Genomic DNA, 24,418 nt, shown 5'->3' on the forward strand with positions numbered 1-24,418 from the left:
AGCTGCATATATATATATATATATATATATATATATATATATATATATATATATATTATATATATATATATACTTTTTTCTTAGTTCCTGGTATTCCTTCAAGTTTCCACCTCTTCCCATTCCTCACCGTTACGCACGATATCCCCCTGCTATTCTGAATGGAATCCTACTATCCATTTCCTCAGAAGAATTCCCGTCTCCTGACATTTCTCTTCTTTGCGGTAACAAACCTACAGTTTTGTTCTCAAAACTGTTTTATTTCCTTTCACAATGACTTGTTGGACGAGTGGATTTCGCGCTCGGCTACCAATCCGGTGGTCTGAAGTTCGATTCTCGGCTCGGCCAAAGCGGAACCTGATAAATTTATTCTGGTGATAGAAATTCATTTCTCGATATAATGTGGTTCCCACAATAAGCTGTAGGTCCCATTGCTAGGTAACCAGTTGGTTCCTAGCCACGTAAAGATATCTAATCCTTCGGGCCAGCCATAGGAGAGCTGTTCATCAGCTCAGTGGTCAGGTAAAACTAAGATATACTTAACTTTATTCCCTTTCACACTCCTCTAGTTTATAGTAATGGTCGCCAGAACCATTATTCTATTTATTGAAATATTTTCTTTACAGGCTGTCTAAAGTATTTTCTTTCTTACAACAAAGATTCATCTCGTTGTCTTCTCTATTTACGGATTATTCCACTTTGAAACGACTCGACTTAGTACTGCCTTGCCCTGATTGAGAGAGAGAGAGAGAGAGAGAGAGAGAGAGAAATACGACATTATTTTGGTCTACAGCAATCATGCACGAATATTCCTTTCCATTAAGCACACAAGCCGTCAGGAGACGTATCCTGACCGCTTTGGCTGTCCAGATATCGGGCCTTGTCACTACATTAAGAGGTAAGATTAATGCACTTTTGATGACGTCATCAATATCTCCGAAACAGTTTGTTTGCAGGAAGGTACATATCCACGCATTCTAAAAGCCATACATAAGGGGTTTATAGCCTAAACACTGTGCAACTTTAGAGAACGCTGGAAGTATGGGATATTCTCTGTAATTACCAAAAGATGTCAAAGCTGGACACCAATGATTCGCTATTTTTGGTAAAACACAACTTGATACATATTGTAGTCATTAGAGCGTACGCATACATAATGTGCATTAAGCTCCATATGTCCTTTAATATCCAATGCGCTCTACCTCGAAATTAATATATTTTCATATATGTTAACCAAAGGGGAATTTTTTAGTTGATAATAATTTCGTCTTCTGGAGAAATCAGGAATTCAGTGACGTTGGCCGAGTCGATAAGTTCAGTGAAGTCCTGGTTTCTCCTGTCCCTGGTTCAAATCCACGAGAGGACGAAATTATTATTAACTAAAAAATTCCCCTTCATTTAACATATATGCAAATATATTAATTCCGAGGTAGAGCGAATCGGATATTAAAGAACATTTGTAGCTTAATGTATATGTATATGAATCACGGTGATGTGATAAAAATTCTTACATATATGTGTCTACTTACACACATATATACCTATATAAACACACCAAATGGTACAAAAAAAAAAAAACAATAACACAATGAAGCTTCTCAGTTACGCACATGCTTAAAAAAAAAAAAAAAGAGCATTCTGGATCCGCATATCCAGATTCGGGTCCGCCTCGCAATCTGATCAGCGTTCCCTTGGCCCATAGCAACGCCCTCCACAAAATTTCATTAGCAACCATCAATGAGGCTTCGAATAACTTGCGAGCAGAGAGGGAGGGAAGGATAAGGGGCGCTTGGGATGAATACTTCGACTGCCATGCATATTTCATATCACCCAACAATTGCAACTACGGTGCTTTTAATAAAAATAACTATAAATCAATCATAACGCTTACCAAACACAACAAAACTATATAATGAATAGCAAGCAGTTAATTGATCGTATGGACGCAGATATCTTTACAATCACACACCCATATATATATATGATATATATATATCTAATTAATATCTATATATATATTATATATAGATATATATAATATAATATATATGTGTGTGTGTGTGTGTGTGTGTGTGTGTCTGTGTGTGAAATTAAACGCCTACGTCCACATGGTTAATTAATTATTTGGTATTCATTATGAGTATTTTTGTGGTTGGTAAGCATTATTGTCGATTGATTATTGTAAAAATAGAGTTATTTTATATTTATATATATCCTTGGGCAAAAATAATACGTTTTCACAAACTCAATAACAAGTTTTTTCTATTTTTTTGAGCAGTATGCTTTAATGGCAGCCAAAACTAAAAACATCGGTAGCGGCCAGAAAATTGCTCTCGCCTTGGTCTAATGACTGCAACTTAGCAATTGCAATTCGGGCAATCGAAAAGACATAGGAAATGCAGGTCATATAAAGACATTGCGGTCCTATACTGCAAAGTAGTTTTTTTTTTTCTTCTTTTAAACATCAATACACAATGAAATGATAATGCATTCACTGACGCTGTAGCCAAGAATTAAGAAAAAATTACTTTGCTAAAAAAAATTACTTTATCAAAGTGTCAATTTTCATCGTCAGGAATCGCTCAGTTACACGATACAGCCATGAGTTTACGGGTATGAGAGAGAGAGAGAGAGAGAGAGAGAGAGAGAGGATTTACCTTATCCTTTACTTAATTTACTAAATGAACGAATTGATGGTGTAATTTAGGCTATATATAAAGGCAAGCAGGGCGGCTCTTTCAGCCATTCACCGCTTCTTAATGCAGTGAAAACAGAGATTCACAAAATAAAAGAGATAAGTGAAAAGATCTGAAGAGGAAACCTGGTGAAACCGCAAGGATCACATAGAAGTAACAGTTCGAGAGGCTGGACAGGAAGATGGAAGAAAGAACGCAAGAATCTATGTAAAATAAAACCACAGAATGCGAGTTCTCCGCAAACCCTATAGTGATGCCTACAGTGCACCATTTGAGGATCACTGACGAAACTAACCCCTTTTTGGGTCTGAATCAGCGAGATTTTTTTTTCTTTTTTTATGGTCGGAAGAAAAGTGGTCAATGGTCTCAATGGAGAAAATGATTTCCAAATGCTAAAAGGAAAAATTCCAGTTCCAGACTTTTCCCATATCCTATGAGAGAGAGAGAGAGAGAGAGAGAGAGAGAGAGAGAGAGAGAGAGAGAAGAACGTTCATCAGGCATTCGTAAAAAAGTATAACGAATCGGCGAAATTCGAACGAACTCGAATATTGCTCTTTCAGGTCTGAAGATAAAAGATATTTGCATGAACCAATTTCGGCGAACTGGATTAAAGGCAATCTAAACTTTGGTACTTGTGTGTGCTGTGCTATTGTTTTGGAAGTGTAATAATAATAATAATATCAATCATAATCTGCGCTCATTATAGTAAGATTGTCCGTTTTAACGCCAAGAGTCACCTCAACGGTTACTGTGCAGGCTAGCGTTTTGCTTGAATTTTCGGTTACTGTTTGCCACCCCTCCCTTTCCGCCCATGGGTGAGCCGGGGAGGTAGGATGAAACCCCATTACAACCCATCTTAGGGGTCCCCACTATAACCCTGCCAAGTTTCATGGCCATCGGACCAGCCGTTAGGCCGTGATTGAATGACAGGCGGACGGAATGGCATAACGCCCATTTTAGTAATAATTATTCATGCACTCTTCAAGGCTTCGCAGCATACTGACACTAACATCGGAGTATTTAGGATAAATAAAAAGTTTTAAACGTAGATTTTTTAGGATGGGGTTCTTAACCCCATACTTTTGCTCTCACAAATGGTCAAAAGCGCTCAAGGGATTACGTACATCGTGTGGCATCAATTCTTCCGGGCTATGACCAGATCCAACGTTGCTTACACTCGCTGATCGAGAGACCATTGCTTAGAGAAAATGGCACTTGCTGGCATCCACTGGCGATCGTTCAATGCCTTAATTTTTTAATTAATATTTCTAGTTACACCAGCAATATCGAGATAAACAGTAACACATTATAAATAAGGATCACTTCATGCATTACGGGCAAGCCAAAAGCTACCACCTGAAAATGTATTTACCCATCATTGGCGGAAGTAGTCCTTAGCGCCACCCCACCCCGGGGGGCGGGGCTGGCGGGGTTAACCGAAATGAGTTCACATTTCGGAGGGCTTTAATGAGCTCAATCATTACAATAGCTATTGGCTCGTAGTGAATTATTCACTGCAAGCTATTATAACATAACGTTACGCAAATGCAGGTAATTTCTTTTATCAGTTACTGTACCCTTACCGTCAAAAATTACGGTAATATACAAGGATGTCATTACAAGTTACTACTATACGAACCTTTCCGTGTTTCGACCCACGGTACCTCGCGGAGCCTGGATTTTCAGCTACATGGGAATATCTGTCGATATGTTAGTTACACGTAGATTATCTATTATATATAAAAGAAATAAATATTGTTTCACTACAGATACCTTGAATCTCTCTCTCTCTCTCTCTCTCTCTCTCTCTCTCTCTCTCTCTCTCTCTCTCTCTCTGTAGTAAGCCAAATAGGGAACACACCTGATTCAAAAAAATTTCACAAATATGGATTGATAGTTCTCTCTCTCTCTCTCTCTCTCTCTCTCTCTCTCTCTCTCTCTGACTCATAATACAGATAGCATACCTGTATGCTCATGGCCGTTACCTAGAACGTGAGCGATTCCCGATTCCCGGCGATAAAAATTTACATACTGTAATGAAGTCATTAGCATGTTGTTGATACAAAGACCTGTCTTTTTTTTATTTTTATTTTTTTTAACATGACTACAGAGGCAATGAATGCATTAGCATTTCATTGTATGTTGTTGATTTTAGGCACAAAAATTGCTACGTTGTAATGCAGAAATACTCTCTGCAGCAATGTCTTTTTAATGCAGCATTTCCTTTTGGCATTTCCGATTGCATGCATTACAATTTTGAGTTGCAGGCATTCGGCCGAGATGAAAGAATTTTTGTGGCCGGTTTCGATGCAGTTTCCAGTCTCGTGTACCATGGAGCGTGCAGTTTTTAAAAATTGCTTTTCGTGATTGGTCTGCGTTTGTAAATAACTAAAATAACTTGCAGCACATTTCGGTAAAGGATAATGCAAGCGCGGCTGGGTATTTTTGTATGTCCATTTCGGTCTTGAGATATGCACGCGTGGCTGACGTCATGCGTAACTTCTCTCGAGATCGTCACTAAGAGTTGATGACCGTCAACACGTCAACACAGAAAAGACGTTCCTCGTGTTTCGCAGCGTACCAAGTTGTTGTAACCTTTGTTGTTCTAGGACTAGTGTTGTTGATCCAGTGTCTTTTTGTGGCTAATAAGAATTCCCCGGGAAAACAATCTGACGGCAAATTAAAGACTGGAAAACTGACAGAACCTACGAAAACATAGTTTGTTTACCGACACTGATCAACGGTTGTTCAATTATACAATTACGTCAGAAAACGATAATCATTGAAGTACAGTACAAAGAATTTACTACTTGACTGTATTCTATTCTTAGCTACATAAATGCTTTCTAAAAAGTTGTATTCGAATGATCTACACAAACATAACAATCTATAAAAAAACTGAAAACCACTAAATATAGAGTAAGGTGACGATGTCCTCTTCTTCAATAGCCTTGAAACTGTAATGGCTTCTGTTAAGTTTTTGTTCGAGTCTAAATATTCACAAAAGCGAAACTCAGATACACTCAGTTTTCAAAATCACGAAATACTTAAAAAAAAAAAAATCTCCGGGTTCAATTAAGGCAATACTCTCATCTTATGCATACCGCAAGTACAGTACACATCTTCCTACTGCATTAATGTTTTGCTACTTCAAAATAACTTTATTTGTAAAGAGGGATCAATTATTGTTCTGAACTCATGCCTTGATGCAAACTGGTAATATGGAGTAGTTTCTGTGTTGATAAAATTCTCCACAATTAGCATAATACTTTTTTTAGCAGAATATATATATATATATATATATATATATATATATTATATATATATTATATATATACACATATATACACACACACACAATATATATATATATACGTATATATACACACACACACACTCACATATCTATATATATATAGATATATATATATATATATATATATATATATATATATACATACATAAATATTTAAAGAGTTCACAGGGATGGGCAAACCAATGCCTTCCTTCAGCTCCAAGAAAACAGGGAAACGAAAAATAATAGATAAGAGTGTGAACATAGACAAGAGTGTGAGCAATGAAAGCAGCCGTAGACGTGCCTCTTTTATGCACGTTATGATTTAGGAGTCGGGGATATCTAGGATATTATCAGAAGGTTGAAAAAGAGTGATATCGTCTGAAAGAAATTAATGGGCCTGTTATACTGAAGATAGGAATAGCAATAACCTAAACAAGAAACAAGTAAGGCCAATTCTTAAAAAAAAACTCGAAACATTATCGCATTTTTAAGGAATCGTGGCGTTTGCAGAATTACTTTTCTTCAACTTCACTATGTTGTTCTTGGTGGAGTCTAAATATCCACAAACAAACTTCAGATACATTCCATTTTGAAAATTACAAAGTACATTAAAACTCTTAAGCGTTCAGTTATAGCAATTTCTTAACATACAGAAAGTGAAGGACCTTCCTCTTTTGTGGGTAACACAATACAAGTCCGGAATATCAGAAGCTGGGAAATAGTGTTTTAGTCCCCAAAGGAAGTGACAGACTTGCCTCTTCTGTAATGTTACACTGTAAAAGTCAGGGACACAAGAAGCGAGAAAAATGATCTCCATCTCCAAGGTCGTAACAGACCTGGCTGGCTCTTTTGTGGATACGGAGAATTACAACTTGGGAGAACTTTATGTAAAGTGCCATAAGATTTTAACATGATTCTAAAGCCTGTAAATGTTTATAAGCCTGTAATATGATTTTTTTTCCTCCAAACACAGGTAACAAGCTTAAAAGACGCAAATCGCCAGAAGTATAAGATGGAAGTAGTGCAATAGTTCTTGCAAATAAAAGCTGAAGAATAATATATCAATACGTAGACAAAAAATTTATTGAAAATCTAAACTACCCGACAGATGAGCGTTACTTCCAGGAGTCGCAAATCACAGAGCGATCAGACATTGCCAATCTCCTCTAGGGCAATCATCTCGGTTTTCAAAAAAATGCTACACATTTTCTTTCGCAAGCTGCAAGAAACTGGAGTTTCCTCTGCACTAATATCAGTGACAGCAATAGACAAGTACATCGTATTACCAAATCCACAGAAAATAGATCTATTTTTCGGAAAATAGATTATTTTTCGGTGGCCTCGATATAATGCTGCATGAGCCGCACCCCAAGAAACTTTAACCACGTCCCTGTGGTGGCCTGGCCAATATCGTCCACAAACGAACGATTATGGCTAACTGTAGCCTTAAATAAACAAAACCTACTGAGGCTAAAGGGCTGCAATTTGGTATGTTTGATGACTGGATGGTGGATGATCAACATAATAATTTGCAGCTCTCTACCCTCAGCAGTTTGTAATTAAGAACTGAAGGCAGACAGAAAAAGTGCGGAAGGACAGACGAAGCAGTCTCAGTAGTTTTCTTTTACAGGAAACTAAAAAGGGATTAATATTGAAATCATGTATATCATTATTCAGATAAAAAAAAAGCTTATAAACTGTCCACAAAAAGAGCTATTCCTTGTAGAAACATCGTATTAGGGTAATTCTCCTTGGCAGGAGAATAACAATACAACAATACTCTTATTTATAGAAACTTGCAATAACAGTGAAAGAGAAAAGGATGCGGGGAAATTAAAATAAGATCCAAATGCAATAATCTGAACGAGTTAGGCAAAATGCTAAAACTACGATTCCCCAGCAGAACATCGCAGGTTAAATGAGCACATCAGAACACAAGAACTGACTCCTCAGCTGAACACTAAGTTAAATGAACACATCAGAACACAAAAACTGAGTCTTCAGTTGAACATTGCAGGTTAAATGAACACATCAAAAAAGTAAGATAAAAATAAGCACGAACGCAATAAGCTGCGAGTGGAGACGCATGTACGTACTATGTTGATATGTTGATAGTTGGAACAAATGGACTATGTTTCAATTACCGAGACGAGCGAACTATGTTGAGGGAGCTAAGAAGAGAGAGCAACAGGTTGAAAAAAACCAAGTTCAACTAAATACGGTAGGCTGAAACGTGAGTCAAAGCCCTTCGGGTGGAGAAAAAAAAAGCCGTAGACTGAAACAAAAGATCAAAGGCGGCAAGACTTTAAAAATAATGCAACACGTTAAAACCTACTTCAAAGACACTGGGAGCTTATAAAAATGCAACAACGTGAATGGACTAAGTGCTGGAAAAACATCGCGAGAGGCGGAGCAGGATGGGAGAGAGATCCTACTTTAACCTCAGGATACATTGGAACAGACGAAGAAAGAAATTCAAACTTTAAATTTAGACCAGACACAAAAAGATTCTGCTTCCAGAACATATGGAGAGTACATCCAATTGCCAAAAAGTCTCTGCTTCTAGACCATATGGAGAGTACATCCAATTGCCAAAAAGTCTCTGTTTCTAGACCATATGGAGAGTACATCTAATTGCCAAAAAGTCTCTGCTTCTAGACCTATGGGAGTACCTCTAATTGCCAAAAATCTCTGCTTCTAGACCATATGGAGAGTACATCCAATTGCCAAAAAGTCTCTGTTTCTAGACCATATGGAGAGTACATCCAATTGCCAAAAAGTCTCTGCTTCTAGACCATATGGAGAGTACATCCAATTGCCAAAAAGTCTCTGCTTCTAGACCATATGGAGAGTACGTCTAATTGCCAAAAAGTCTCCGAGCGTACCGTCATAACGAACAGCGAAGGAATAACAGACAGGATAAGTCCACAATCTTTCGAGGATGGTACAAACACAACGCGACAGTCTGAAACGAGCGCAAAAGAAATAATAATTATTCAAGAAAAAGGCCGTACGCCGGCATGATACCTATGCACGCACACTAGTACATATGAAAATGCAAAGGTTAAGTGTGTGTATGTGTGTATTACCGTTAGATGCAAAAGTCTTTTGTTGATGTAGGCGACAACTTCTACCTTCGAGCAGTGAGTGTGTGTTTGTGTCTGTGTGTGTGTGTGTGTATTACTGTTGGATACAAAAGTAGTTTGTTCATGTAGGCTACAACGTCTGCCCACTAGCGGTGTGTGTGTGTGTGTGTGTGTGTGTGTGTGTGTGTGTGTGTGTGTGCATGCGCGGTTGCCACAAAAGTGTTCAGGCTGCCTGCTCCTGGCACAAGTGTAATAGCTCCCTCGGGAGTTTCACAGATACATCATGTGAGCACGGAAAAGATGCTCGGGTGTGTGAGCAAGGTCTTTAAATTTTCTTTCCGCGGACATTCCCCCGGGGGCCTGCAGCGCCCGAACGCAAGACCCCCGCCGGTGCTAAGAAATACATTCCCGGTATCCACAGGCAATATTTTTTGTCCTTTAAAAACTTTCAGCGGTTTTATTGCTCATCCCTTGTTTTCTCAAAAGCGCGAGATACTATTCAGTTGCAATCACGGTCTTTTTAGATGATGGTTAGGTATATCATGTGGTGTTTCGATGTTCTTCCTTTAAACAAGTTCAGTTCTCGCACACACACCACACACACACACACACACACACACACACACATATATATATATATATATATATATATATATATAAATATATATATCGATATGTATATTTGTTCAGCCATTTACAAAAATATCTTCAATCGCTTTCAAGTATGTAGGTACTGTCGGCCAAAAAACTCGTGGCAGAGTTTCATAATTTTTCGTTCACCTGCCTGACGCACCGATTCATGCCCCTTCCTTTTTATTTTTTTTATCTATTTTTCTTTTCATTAATGGAAGAAATCATGTGTAATGACGTTAAAAAACAGTCACTGATATCTTTAGAACATTATGTTATGTTATTGTGTAAAAACTATTTTTTCCATATAGCAAAATTGACGTGAACGAAACGAAGTGATAAAAAACGTCATATCACAACCATAGATATACATTAACCAAAAATAGATAGGAGACACCTATCACTAGTAGTATCGCATAAACATAGTCCTTAAAATTATCATTTCAATATTAAGTTCAAGGTAGTTGAATATTCCATTTGTTAAAATTTTACAGAAACATTGGAAATCTCACAAAATGCTATCAATGTAAAAACAAAAAGAAAAAAAATTAACAGCGTGAACCAGGCGACCTCACTCTATTGCTTTTGATATCATGTGCACGGGAAATCTAATGTCAATGTGTCATTTATCGGTCTAAGAAACATCCCTCGATGAGCGAGAGAATTATTGACTGCATTCTGTGCAAGTTCCTGTTGGAGAGATATCAAGAAAGCTTAATAACAAAACCAGAAAGAACCATACTAGATGAATAAAATTGTTTATTTAAAGAACGCAAAATTTAGAACATGGGCCTAGAGGTGGAACACCTCGAAGCACCACCATAGAGCAAGACAATACAGTATGTAAAATGTTTGCTGAGCACCAGCATTGCATTTGTGAACTTTGAATTCTAGTGCCTCGTCACGACATTGCTTATGACTGGTGTCCTGATGAAAACTTTAGATGGAGAGGAAGAGATTTTTAAATCTATACTTGAAGTCTTTGGTAGTTGTCTAATGAATAATCTATGAATAAGCAAAACTTATCTTTGATGGATGAGATTCAGTTAGGCCTTACTCTTTTAGTTTTGTTTTTTTTATCGGTGGTCAGTGAATACCACGGATAGGGAGGGAAACGGTTTCAATGCTGCATGCATTTTTTTCTTCAAAACCTAAAGAACTACATTTTATTGGGAGATACTTTTATTAACATCGGCCTAATTCGTTCCATCACTCCTATACGCAACCTCCGCTCTCTTCATACATCTCAGGCGACTAGATCCGACTTCTCTACGAACCTCCTCGTGAAAGCACCACTAATGATAAGCGGTTATTTAAAATTCCCAGCACCGACAACGGACCACCTTAAAAATGCAGGTTTAATAAATTATTTTTTCTGTTCAAAGAAACTTTATCTTTCATTCACAAAATGTGCATACTCGTGTTTAACACCCTGTAGCCGTCAAAGAGCAACCCCTTGATTAAAGCAGTAGGTTTTTCTTGAAAGAAAAAAAAAACATATGAAATAGACTTAAACGAGAACGTCACCTTTCATATTTCTTATCCTTTCAGCTACTTATAATTATGCTTATTGTAGTAGGTCTAGTAGCTATACATGTGAAAACCAATTTGAATTAATTTCTATTTCAAAGAATGAATAGCTACAAAAAAATCACCCTAAGAAAGCTTTAGGAAAGTAAGCCTTTCTTAATGTATTCGTCGTTTTGACTCCCACAGCTTTCCAAGGTGTCTAAATGGAAACAGGATGATATGCAAGGAATTCGATAAAAAATAAGACTGAATTATATTCGTTTGAATTTTTTATGATTGGTTTTTGACTTTGAATAGCTAAGTCTGAGTTAAAATTATGGTTAAGCAATTATGAAAAGGATAAGAGAAAGGCGAACATGGCTAATAAAACAAGAACGGGGGATAGTCAAATCAAGCAGATTAATATATATATATAATATATATATATATATATAAATATCTATATATATATATTATATATATATATATATTGTCGATTTAAATATTCATTAATATTACGTATCCGAGAGAGTATACTGCTGGAAATAGACCTAGGCCAAATTATGTGGGGAAAACAGAAGTCCATTTAGGCCCACTGAATATTATGTCATGCAAATTATTTTTATTGATCAAAAGGAACCAAAATTAGTTTTAATTAAACATCGTTTCAAAGAATGTTAACGCCTTATGTATTATTTATCGGCTGTAGGAGACGAAAGGACAACACCCCAGTGCAGTACGATACGTTGAGTCAAGACTCGAGCGGCAGCAAAGCCAACTTCAAATCAATCTTCGGTATGCTGTCACGAAGTAGAGTTGAGAATAAAATTAGAAATCGTGACCCATCGGTATACCACAGGCCATATTTTTTTGGTACTTTTAAAACTTTCTGCGGTTTTATTGCTCATCCCTTGTTTTCTCAAAAGCGCGAGATACTATTCAGTTGCAATCACGGTCTTTTTAGATGGACAATGGTTAGGTATATCATGTGGTGTTTCGATGTTCTTCCTTTGAACAAGTTCAGTTCTCGACACACACACACACACATACACACACAACACACACACACACACACACACACACATATATATATATATATTATATTATAATATATATATATAATATATAATATATATATATATATATATATATATATGTATAGTGTATTCAGCATTTACAAAAATATCTTCAATCGCTTTCAAGTATGTAGGTACATACTGTTGGTACCTTTATTCAAATACATAAAATATTACTGTAAAATAAAAATGCCAATGAATCTTGAGAGAGAGAGAGAGAGAGAGAGAGAGAGAGAGAGAGAGCTGCTCATGACAGTCTTGAAATAAGTTACTTCAGTCACTCGATTCGGCTCTTCAGAATGAAGTTTGTTTGTTTGTTTGTTTGTATGGTGTTTTCACGTTGCATGGAACCAGTGGTTACTCAGCAACGGGACCAACGGCTTTACGCGACTTCCGAACCCCGTCGAGAGTGAACCTCTATCACCATAAATACACATCTCTCACCCCTCAGTGTAATGCCCGAGAATCGAACTCGCCGCCATCGAGGTGGCAGGCCAAGACCATACCATCACGCCACTGAGGTGCTTTTCAGAATGAAGTCTCGCCAGAATCCAACAAGAGTATATCTCGTGAGCCCCATAACCTCAACAGATTGCACCTCCCACTCTGTTCATTTTCGTAAACAAATTACAATGGCGGCATTTTACATTTTTTGCACCAGAGGTATGATTAAACTTGCCCCCCCCCCCCCACCCCCCCACCCCCCCACCATCCTCTCCCATGTGCTAAATGACACTGTTGCAACAGAGAATTTTATAAAACGGAAAAAAAAGAGGAGCACGTTTTTGAAGCTTCGTAATTATAATCTTAATGGTTGGGGAATTTGACACACCCACACACAAGTAATTACAACGAATTTAAGTATCCCAACAATTCTCCACAAAATTGACCAAATCCATAAGACAATGAACAGGATCTACGGATTAATATGCTGTTAAATATATGGGGATTTGGCGGACACGGGAACAACTACACACGTTTGTTTGCACTATTGAACGCTTACAAATTTTGGATCAATAAAATACTCTAGGATGTATTGGATGCCAACCCCAAAAGTATTGAGCACGCATATGAAATCAGATTTAATACATTCTAATTGTGTAGAAGGTATGGCACTTGAATCTAATAATGAAACTGTTCATTTGCTCAACACATTACAATACAGAAATTATATTATATATATATATATATATTAATATATATATATATATCTATAAATATATCCATGTATGTATATATATATACTATATATCATCTATTATATATGTATCATATAAATATATATACATAGATTCTATATATAATATAATATATATATACATAAAACAAAGACACAAATATACATAGATACATACATTACATAGATATATATATTATTATATATATATATATATATATATATATAGATATATATATATATATATATATATATATATATATATATATATATATATATACTATATAGATAAACCTTTTAACAAACACTTACCTGTTGTTTGTTGTCCTTGGAGAAAGGCAGCATGGTGGACACGTGGAACATGATCTCGTGGCCTTCGTAAATGGTGTACACGGAGTGCCTGCCAGTCATGTCACCTGCGACAAAGAGAGAAATAGTTTTTAATTCACGTGCCGCGGAGCAATGAGAGAATGAGTTGAGTATGTCCCTATACCGTTGTCTAGAAGTACAATGTCCCGGTAGCAAATTCCTGAGATGTAAGCTAGTATTGCACCAGCCCTTGGGTTAGGTTAGGTTAGTTACCACCAACGGTAATTTGGTTAGGTTAGGTTAGGTTAGATACCACCAGCAGTGATTTGGTTAGGTTAGGTTAGTTTAGTTACAACGAACAGTAATTTGGTCAGGTTAGGTTAGTTACCACCAGCAGTAATTTGGGCGTGGGAAACATAATGAGATTATTTTCAAGAAAATTCTATGGCTACTTTTTAAGATGTGGCGTTCCGCATTTATTTAATTTTTTATTTTTTATTTTTTTTGGAACTAGGTTATATTTCTGAAAAATGCGTCCAAGTAGCACTCAGTTGAGCTCATATTTAGCAAAACAATAATAGTGCCAGTTTAATAATGCAACCTGACGCAAAGAGTAACGGCAGTCGTTATCTACCGTCACCGGGAATACTGAAGGGTATAATAATGTCACACGTAGCAATGAGAGATCAGAAATTGAAGTGTTGTCAGCTGTAGTGAAATGAGTAGTTACCTCATATCGTACAAAGACTCCAAGGGAAGGGATTACCTTTCGACAATTACAGCTTTGAAAGACTAAGAATTTAATTCGTGTCACCCTTGTACATCACCTCAAGCAATAGGGGAGAGTAGAAAATCTTTATTATTAAAAAAAATGGGGGAGAAAATACCTGTTTCATTAATCACAGCATGCTGGAAGATATTCATCTATTATAAATTGGGGGGAGGAGAGCAAAATCCGACGGTAATTTGTTATTCATCTGTGAAAAAAAATAAATATTCAATACTGCATTCTGCCGGAAGCAAAACAAATTTCATTTGATATTCATGTGCCAGAAGTTCATTTATCATTCAACCGGAAGACTCAAAAAAAAAAAAAAAAAAAAAAAAAAAAAAAAAAAAAAAAACTAATTAGTTATTCATTTATTTCAAAGAGGAGTACACGGCTTGTCTTTCAGCTGTGCAGTCCTTTTTTTTTCCATTCGCCCATGAATGAAAGACAAGCTCTCTCTCCTCTCAGAATATCAAACCACCGATTCGGGGAAAATGTTGGGGGGGGAGGGGTGGGGGGCGGGGTGGGGGGGTGGGTGGGGGGGGGGGGGGGAGAATGAGACTGGAGCAAAAGAGGAGGGGGAGAAAAAAGTAGTGAGGAGTGAGGAGTTTAAATCCGAAAGATCTACGTCGTGAAGAAGACGACGACAACACAGAAATACTGGTATGAGTGTAAATAATTTTTTCTCGTGTAATTATCTAATGCTCAGTCAACCAACTAGTTTTTTTTTTCTTATACTCACATCGGCAGGAGTAAACATCTTAAGTAAATATAACAAGAGGGTGTTTATATCACTGAGACAATTCGTCTTCTTAATTATCTGTGTTTGCGATATCGAAGAATTTTATACAAAATAGTCTTAGTTAATTACTGTCATTTAGTACTAACCCACCAGTAATAGTAATATATTTAAAATGTAAGAGGTCAAGACACCAACAAATTTGTGAAGATTGATCTTAACAAGGCTCTTTAGGAAGCAATAACTTTGGAATCGATGATACTGAAAACTGATTATTGTACAATTTAGAACTATAATAAACACTGCAACATCAAAATCATGAACACACCTTACGGAGTAATATATATATATATATATATATATATATATATATATATATTATATATATATATATATAGATATAGTGAAATAGGGAATGAATAATATTACACTGTGCTTCGTACGAAATTACGGGCTGCTCTATGAGCAAGATGTCTTGCTGGCAAAAGCCAACTCCACTCAATACAAAACAAAAAAGGGTACCATACGATATATATATATATATATATAATCTATATATATATATATTATATATACATATATATAATATTATCAGCAAAAGCCACAGGGAAAATTTTTAAAAAAGAAGAGACAGAGTGCCAAGTACTTTCGTGTATTTACCACATCTTCGGGGCACAAAGTGCCCCGAATATGTTGGTAAATACACGAAAGTACTTGGCACTCTGTCTTTTCTTTTTTAAAATTTTCAAAAAAAAAAAAAAAAAATTTTCCCTGTGGCTTTTGCTGGTAAACAAAATCACGTGCTTACTTTTGTGATTTTATAGTATATATATATATATATGTATATATATATGTATATATATATATATATATATATATATATATATATATATGTATATACCAGAGTATACATATATCTACAAATATAACCTTTAAATACATATAGTAACCGAACCTAAACCTTAGACCTTTTCTAGCTGTGTGTATGTGGAAGGTGAGGGTCTACTGAAGGAAACTTCCACACGAAGGGGGGACGGGGTGAAGGAGGGGTAGGGTGGGGGGGGGGGGACGTGGAACTATGCTGGAGAGAGAGGATGGTAACGTAATCTCCCCAGCACAAATAGTGATTCCAATTGGAATCTCAGGATGGCGAGCGGTTCTCCTTTTTGGAGAGACGAAACTGAGTCATTGTCAGCTGGATTTACAGGCCCAGCGAGTGAATCCTAACACAATGTGTCTAGATCTGTCTGCCTTTTCATCCTAAAACGCTATGTCTATATCCCTGTACATTATTTTCTCTTAGTATATCAAAAGACGATAGTCTGTTTACCCGAATACCTATAAACACAGTGTCTATATCACAAAGCAGTGTCTCGTTATTAATACATACGGTCTCGAAGAATGCTATATAAAATTTAGACCCAAGGCTGGGACCTATGACGTCTTTCATCGTTGAAAGGGAAAATAAATAAAAAATGATATAAATAAGTTTATAAAAGGTGCTACAGAAGGAAAACCTCGCAGTACCGATATGAGGGTAGAAAGTAAGATGGAAGTGAGATAACGTTGACTGAAGTAGAGCAAAGGGAATGACGGATTGCAGCTAGGGTGACGAAGGGACGCTTCAAAGACCTTTAAGTATTGCCTACAGAGCACCACATGAAGTGCACTGACGGCACTGCCCCTCTACGGGGCATAGACAGGCTCTCCTAAGGTTATCAACAAAGGAGGCCTGTACTCTTCTGTCATCAGTCTCAAAGCATTTACACCAAAGGTGGCCAAACAGTCGATCGCGATCTACCAGTCGATCGAGACCTACCAGTCGATCGCAGCCACTTGTTTGGTCGATCGCCGTTCACCCACAATCTCTATATAAACAAACAAAAAACACAAGCATATGTACGTATATACATATAATATCACACACACACACACACACACACACGTGCGCGCGCGCACACACATCTCTCTCTCTCTCTACTCTCTCTCTCTCTCTCATGCTCTCTCTCACTCTCTATATCTCTATATATATATATATATATATATATATATATATATATATATGCTTAGGTTTGTGACCGCGTGATATCCGATAATCCTGGATTATCTCTTTGATTTTTTTCCCTTTTGACAATTAACCATCTGGTATTCTCGATCTTTTTGTTAACCTGATAACTTTCTTTCCAACTGTATTTCATTCATCCCTTGACAATGTCTTAGTAAAGACGAAAACGCTTGGATTTCTGATTATCATTTTCCTGTGGTCATTCGCATATATATTGTATATATATATATATTATATATATATATATATATATATATATACACATATATGTATACAAGTGAGGCAATTTGTACTCATGTTTTATCGTACTCTGGCGCTATTTGAAATGTTTTATTCTCACGTAATAATATGTGATTACGTAGTATGGTAGATCATAAAAGATGTTTCAGTCTTTAGAGTAGGATCTCGGGTCCAAAAGTCTGGCTACCTCTGATTTACACTGCTAAGCGCATCACCGCTAATATACTGTCGTGTCGTGCGCATTATATTTTTTACCCTGTTCGTCTCGTCTTCCTCTGTGTTCGTTTGTCTGAGTGTCTCTATTTCAATGTGTTCGTCTTTCACACCCTGAAATCTGTGTACCGTCTGCTATCGTCCATTCGAGTTCGTTCAGTTGCCAGTTGTGTAGTGCTGACAAATTTTTATAAATTGTTTATATTCTAACAGAATGAACGATCCTGTTTAGAAAATAAAAAAAATATTACTATGGTATTCAAAAATAAACCTTAATGAAAAGAGTACCTATCACTTTAACAAAATAGTTTTTTGCCAATTACAAGACTTTATATATGAATTATATATACTGCAAACATGTATTATGAATGTGTGTGTATATATATATATATATATATATATATATATATATATATATATATATTATATACTATATATTATATAGAGAGAGAGAGAGGAGAGAGAGAGAGAGAGAGAGAGAGAGAGAGAGAGAGAATTCACATCTTCGTATGCACTGCAAACTGCTCTCAGCCTGAACTCAAAACGGCTTCATCATCAAGCAATAAACTTTATTTTTCTAAAGAAGTAAGAGAAGAGATAACCTGTCAAATCGCCATTAAAAAACGAGCGTTCCACTTCAATTTAAGATTCCTGATTTACAAGTTGAAGTGACAAAAATAAAAACGAATAAAAATAAAAAAGGTTGAAAAAATCGAAGAATAAAAGCACTGCTCTCTCTCTTCTCTCTCTCTCTCTCTCTCTCTCTCTCTCTCTCTCTCTCTCTCTCGAATAGAAGATAGAGAACCAAACAACGAAACGAAGCGCCACTAAAAGGCGCATCCGAGTTCAATCTAAGCTGCAGCGGGCGATAATTCGTCGAGCCGACCTGATTCCATGCAAGTGTTCAACGGTATTTTTGGAATGAACAATCTGCTCCCAGCACTAATTGCCGGGGCGCAATTCGGGATCCACATTTTAACATTATTCACGACCATTTTCCTCGCATTTTACCGTTATTTACACCCAGCAGCCGTCTCTGGTCAGCTGCATTCCGCCCGTCCATTTAACACGCCATTTTAACACAACCTGCGACACCAGTTCTGTCATTATACGCTGACCTATTTATTGCTCGATGGGAAGGAATTAACGGAATACCTAAAGAAAGTAAGGAAAAAAAATGGACTGTACTTGTTTCCATGCGGGACATTCCATTCTCCAGCAGCAAGACTGGAAAACACCTTCACTGTTGTTGTTGTGCTCTTGTGATATCTACATATACACAAATTGAAATGATTAGGGGGTAAATATGTGTCAGCTGGATATTTACGTAGGCAAGTTGGTGTAATAGGAGCAAATGATATCTGTTTACACACACACCACACAATATTTATTATATACATATATCATATATATATATTAATATTTATAATATTATATATACATAATATTACACACATATGTATATACTACTACATACATACATATATAATATATATATATATATATATATATATATAACATATATATAAGATAGATATTATATATATATAATATATATATATAATTATATATATACATAACCAACACATATTCATAATACCATATCATGCTCGTGTGCGTCTGTGTAAAAAATGTGTGATGGAGGAGGGGGGGGGGGGGGGGGGGGGGGGGGGGGTGACAGGTGTTTGAGGAGCGCAAACGCATGAGAGCGGTCATGTGGATTTACGTAAGTGCTTGTTTGCGCATGCGTAAGTTGAAGATAATCGCTGCTTCAGAGTCTTCGATTTTTATGTTCAGCACTGGGCAGCTTAAATTGTGTGGGGCGGGGGTAGGTTGTTGGGAGTTGGGGTGGGGGGATTTGGTGTAACCATTCTATCTATGCTTTTCAAAACAGGCGTACAAAGAAGCAACAAGCATACTAGATTATCAATTTGCAGGATGAAACGCCTCGTTGTGCAAATGCCCGAAGAACAGACAGAATTTGCAAGGAGGTCGTATCTTTGGAAAACAAAGTTGCAGAGTTAATGCTGATGCAACGGCTTTTAGTGGAAGAAAATGTATTAAAACGAGATACGAAGAGTATTCCAGAAAATGAAGGACTCTCTCTCTCTCTCTCTCTCTCTCTCTCTCTCTCTCAGAGTCACCGGCTGCTATATAGATATACATAGGATAGATATATATATATATATATATATATATATATATATATATACATATAATATATCATATATATATCCTTAGTGGAAGTGGTACTATACGAATAACGAAAGAAAGCTTGGGAATTTTAGTGATAATGCTTTTTATATTATCACTAATATTCCCAAGTTTTATCGTTTTATCCCACTAAGGATATGGATATACTTAAGAAATTAAAATGAATGATATATATATATATATATATATATATACACATATATACTTATATATATATATATATGCATACATATATATATATATATATATATATATATATATATATATGAAATAGTGTTAAAACGAATAATTATAAAACTTGGGAATATTAGTGATAATATAAAAAGTACTATCACTAAAATTCCAAGTTTTTCGTTATTCGTTTAGTGTTACTTATGGTCCACTAAGGATATATATATATATATATATAGATATATATATATATATATATATATATATATATATATAATATATATGATATAAAATATAAACAAATATGACGGAGAAATGATACCATAAATTGTGGCCACTTCGAGATCATATTGTATTATAAAAAGACTAAAACTATTGATACAATCTTCATGGTTAAGCAACCTTTTTCGCTCTTCCATCTTATTCTTCTAGCTCTCTATAGGTCTACGTCTGATATGGGCGTCAGGCTAATCAGTTACACACACACACACACACACACACACACACACACACACACACACACACACAAGCACGCACGCACACGCGAGTATACACACACATATACATATAATCAGAGAGAGAGAGAGAGAGAGAAAACGGTCACACACAAAGAAAGTGCAAAGGCACAGCTCACAATATATATACATGCAAAACCTTGGGTCCATATAAATGCCCATTCTTATGCAACACATGCAAAGCTTCGAAGCAACTACAGCTGACACTTCAATCTGGACATTTTCTTCTACATTTCTATTTCTTACAATATATTAAAAGGCAAATATAGCTTTACACAAGAATTACGTTTAGGGATGTCAATGTTTCAAGAGATCCTTTGTAAGAATACACTCTCTCAAAATATTATAGTATGCACTGCCTTTAAGGTTGAAGGAAGTGTAGAAATAAATGACATTGAAGAACTATGGATAGGTGCTCCATGAAAATGAAAAAAAATTATGTTTTCCTGGGATACAAAATTTTAAAAATATTTCAAAACTGTTGATCTTTTTGACCTAAAATATTTGCATCATGGCGCTTCTTACGCAGGTAACAAATACAGTGACTCAAGAGGTATATAAATTGAAACGAGATACCATCCAGTACGCGCAGTAATAATCCTTGTAATATTCTCACGGATGTATTAACTCTCAACAAAACCTCACTATCATAATAATGTCAAAACTCGTAACCATTCAATTTCCTTATACCGATTTATAGTAGATTCACATCGACCGTGCATTTGACGTCTAGGCCAGTCCCTTACGACGCTCCTGATTAGCTGTCGATAAGCCAATGACAGGGCTGGAAACTCTCAGTCTCTCTCGAGTTTTCACATGGGCAGGATGTATGTTCCACCTCTCCTGATAGACGTATACTTCAGGAGAGATGGAACATACATCCTACCTATGTGAACTTTCGAGAGAGACTGAGAGCTTCCAGCTCTGTCATTGGCTTATCCTGATTAGCTGTTAATAAGCCAATGCCAGCCCTGTGATTGGCTTATCAACAGCCAATCAGGAGCATCGTAAGGGACTGGCCGAGACGCCAAATGCACGGTTGTTGTGAATCTGCTATAGTACCTGACGGATCCCGCATTCAAGAGATCTCTTGTAAACTTCGAGGAAAAACTAGGGAAAGTCTCCCCCTTCTGTATATGATTTGAAGAGCGTTAGGCGTCTCGGGAGGTCGGTCCATCGATTGTTATTGCTCTCGAGAGAAACGGACGAATTATTCACAACATTTTCGAGTGATTTCCAACTTGCTCCCTTCCCGAGGAGGGCTTAAGCACGTCCCTTTAATTCTATAGTCTTCGGATTAACTTCAATTGGTTGCGAATATATCACCAAAATCATTTGCAGCGGTCATAAATATACAGCATCTACTTTGGATGGAAAACATGAATTGTCATGATCTAAATTATTATTATTATTATTATTGTCATTGTTGCCTTTTATGTTGTTACTGTTACTGTTGCCTTAGTTATCGACATGCGATCACATTCACATGGAAGACGCACAGCAGACCATTGTCTTTCTAAAATTAAAAAAAATAATAAAAGCATAATTAAATTAATCACACAAGAAAAAAAATATAGTAGGTAATACGCAACAGAGGTTTAACACTAATATGCACGAATGACCCATGTGTAAAATAGGCAAATGTATGAAATAGTAGTTGCTTGGAGATATTAAATAGGCAGTTTAAGAGGGAGATGATTACTGAACAGGATTTAATAACGCCTCTGGAAAATGTCAGCAACGAAGAGGAAAATTACGTAGTATATATATATATATATATATATATATATATATATATATATATGTATATACATACATACATATATATATACATATATACACACATACATATATATATATATATATATATATATATATATATATATATATATATATATATATATATATGTATGTATGTATGTACATACATACATATATATATATATACATATATACACACATACATATATATATATATATATATATATATATATGTATGTATGTACATACATATATATATATATATATATATATATATATATATATATATATATATATATATATATATGTATGTATGTATAAAGTTAAGTTCAGCACATCTTAGTTTTACCAGAAGGATTATATATTTTTTTACGTGGCTAGGAACCAATTGGTCACCTAGCAACGGGACCTACAGCTTATTGTAGGATCCGAACCGCACTATATCGAGAAATGAATTTCTATCACCAGAAATAAATTCCTCTGATTCTGCGTTGGCCGAGCCGGGATTAGAACTTCGGACCGCCGGATTGGCAGCCGAGCGCGAAAACCACTTGTCCAGCGAGGAACTTTATAGGTATGTATATATAGACTATATATATAACTATATATTTATGGTAATAATATAAAAAATATATATATATATATATATATATATATATATAATATATATATATATATATATATATATATGTTTTCGTTTCCTTTTATCTTTTACTCGCAGGAGAAAGAGAAAAAAGAAATCTAGTGGAACTAACGCAAAAATAACTGAGATGCTCGGTCAATATTAATAATTTCAGATTGGTAACATCCATTCTGATGGAGCAAGATCCATTCCACCATGAGAGGGAGAAAAAGAGGGAGCGAATAGACGCAAGATCACTTAACCTTAATTCAGACAGGAAATTCTTACCGTCGTATATCTTTCCATACTATGGGTCGTCCTTACAGTTAACTAATAAAATGGAAAAGAGATCCTTGTAGAGCATGCTTCGTAATTAACACACACAAATATATATATATATATATATATATATCTATATATATATATATATATATATATATATATATATATGACAGACCCTAAGATAAACAGAAAAATAAATTAAAAGTATGAAAAAGTACACGAGACACTGACCCTCTTCCTCCTTCAAAAGCGGGTAAAAATTCCTTCGCCTTTAATGGCACTGCATTTTCTGGACTTGGAGAGAGAGAGAAAAAAGCTCTAATGATAATGGGATCAACCTTGACCTTCCAAATATTAACCGGCACAAGTTGCCCAAAATTCAACCTTATCAAGGGATGGGAGACAATGTTTTAAATGTCGTAGAGAGGAAAAGGTAAAAGAGTGACAAACAGGCAATGTGCAAATATTGAAAGGAGAAAGGAAACGTAAAAAGCCAAGAAAAACCGTCCTTGAAAAGCAACTGACGAATTGAGTAAGCAGTCTGCAAGTGACTTATGACAGTAAATGAATAACGCTTATAGATCATCTAGTACTTTCTTCATAAGGTTCTGTAATACATAAATTTGAGTAGTATCTGCTTTTATTTAATCATTATTATACCTTTTGACGCAAGACAACATCTGGAAAAATATTCTTCATTTTCATTGAAGTTATATATATATATATATATATATATATATATATATATATATATATATATATATATAATATAGATATAATGACAGGGACACAACATTCCAAAACACCTAACCATTACATGGCAACTTTCCTTTTAGATGTCACAATTTTCTGACGTTCCACATAGGACCACGTGTTACCAAATCTTAAGAAACAATCGATACATTAAATAGCCACGAGTATATATGTTACTTTCTGATATAGACGATGAAATTAAATAACTTGCTCAACTTACGCTCAGTATGACAATATCGTGTATTCCATCTACCAACATGGTTTCTGGAATGTTCAATATCATGCAGGAAAGGGTC

The 24,418-nt window shown here is 35.8% G+C and overlaps 1 protein-coding gene across 1 annotated transcript in view; it reads right to left on the minus strand.

Moving 5' to 3' along the window:
• The window catches only part of LOC135221821 (GTPase-activating Rap/Ran-GAP domain-like protein 3), a 967,251-nt gene that overhangs the window by 247,205 nt on the left and 695,628 nt on the right, over positions 1-24,418 (minus strand). Inside the window, 1 exon segment of the mRNA XM_064259719.1 lies at positions 13,782-13,885. Coding sequence (XP_064115789.1) covers positions 13,782-13,885 — 104 coding nt within the window.

This window comes from Macrobrachium nipponense, chromosome 3, assembly GCF_015104395.2.
Source record: "Macrobrachium nipponense isolate FS-2020 chromosome 3, ASM1510439v2, whole genome shotgun sequence".
NCBI classification, from domain to species: Eukaryota; Metazoa; Arthropoda; class Malacostraca; order Decapoda; family Palaemonidae; genus Macrobrachium; species Macrobrachium nipponense.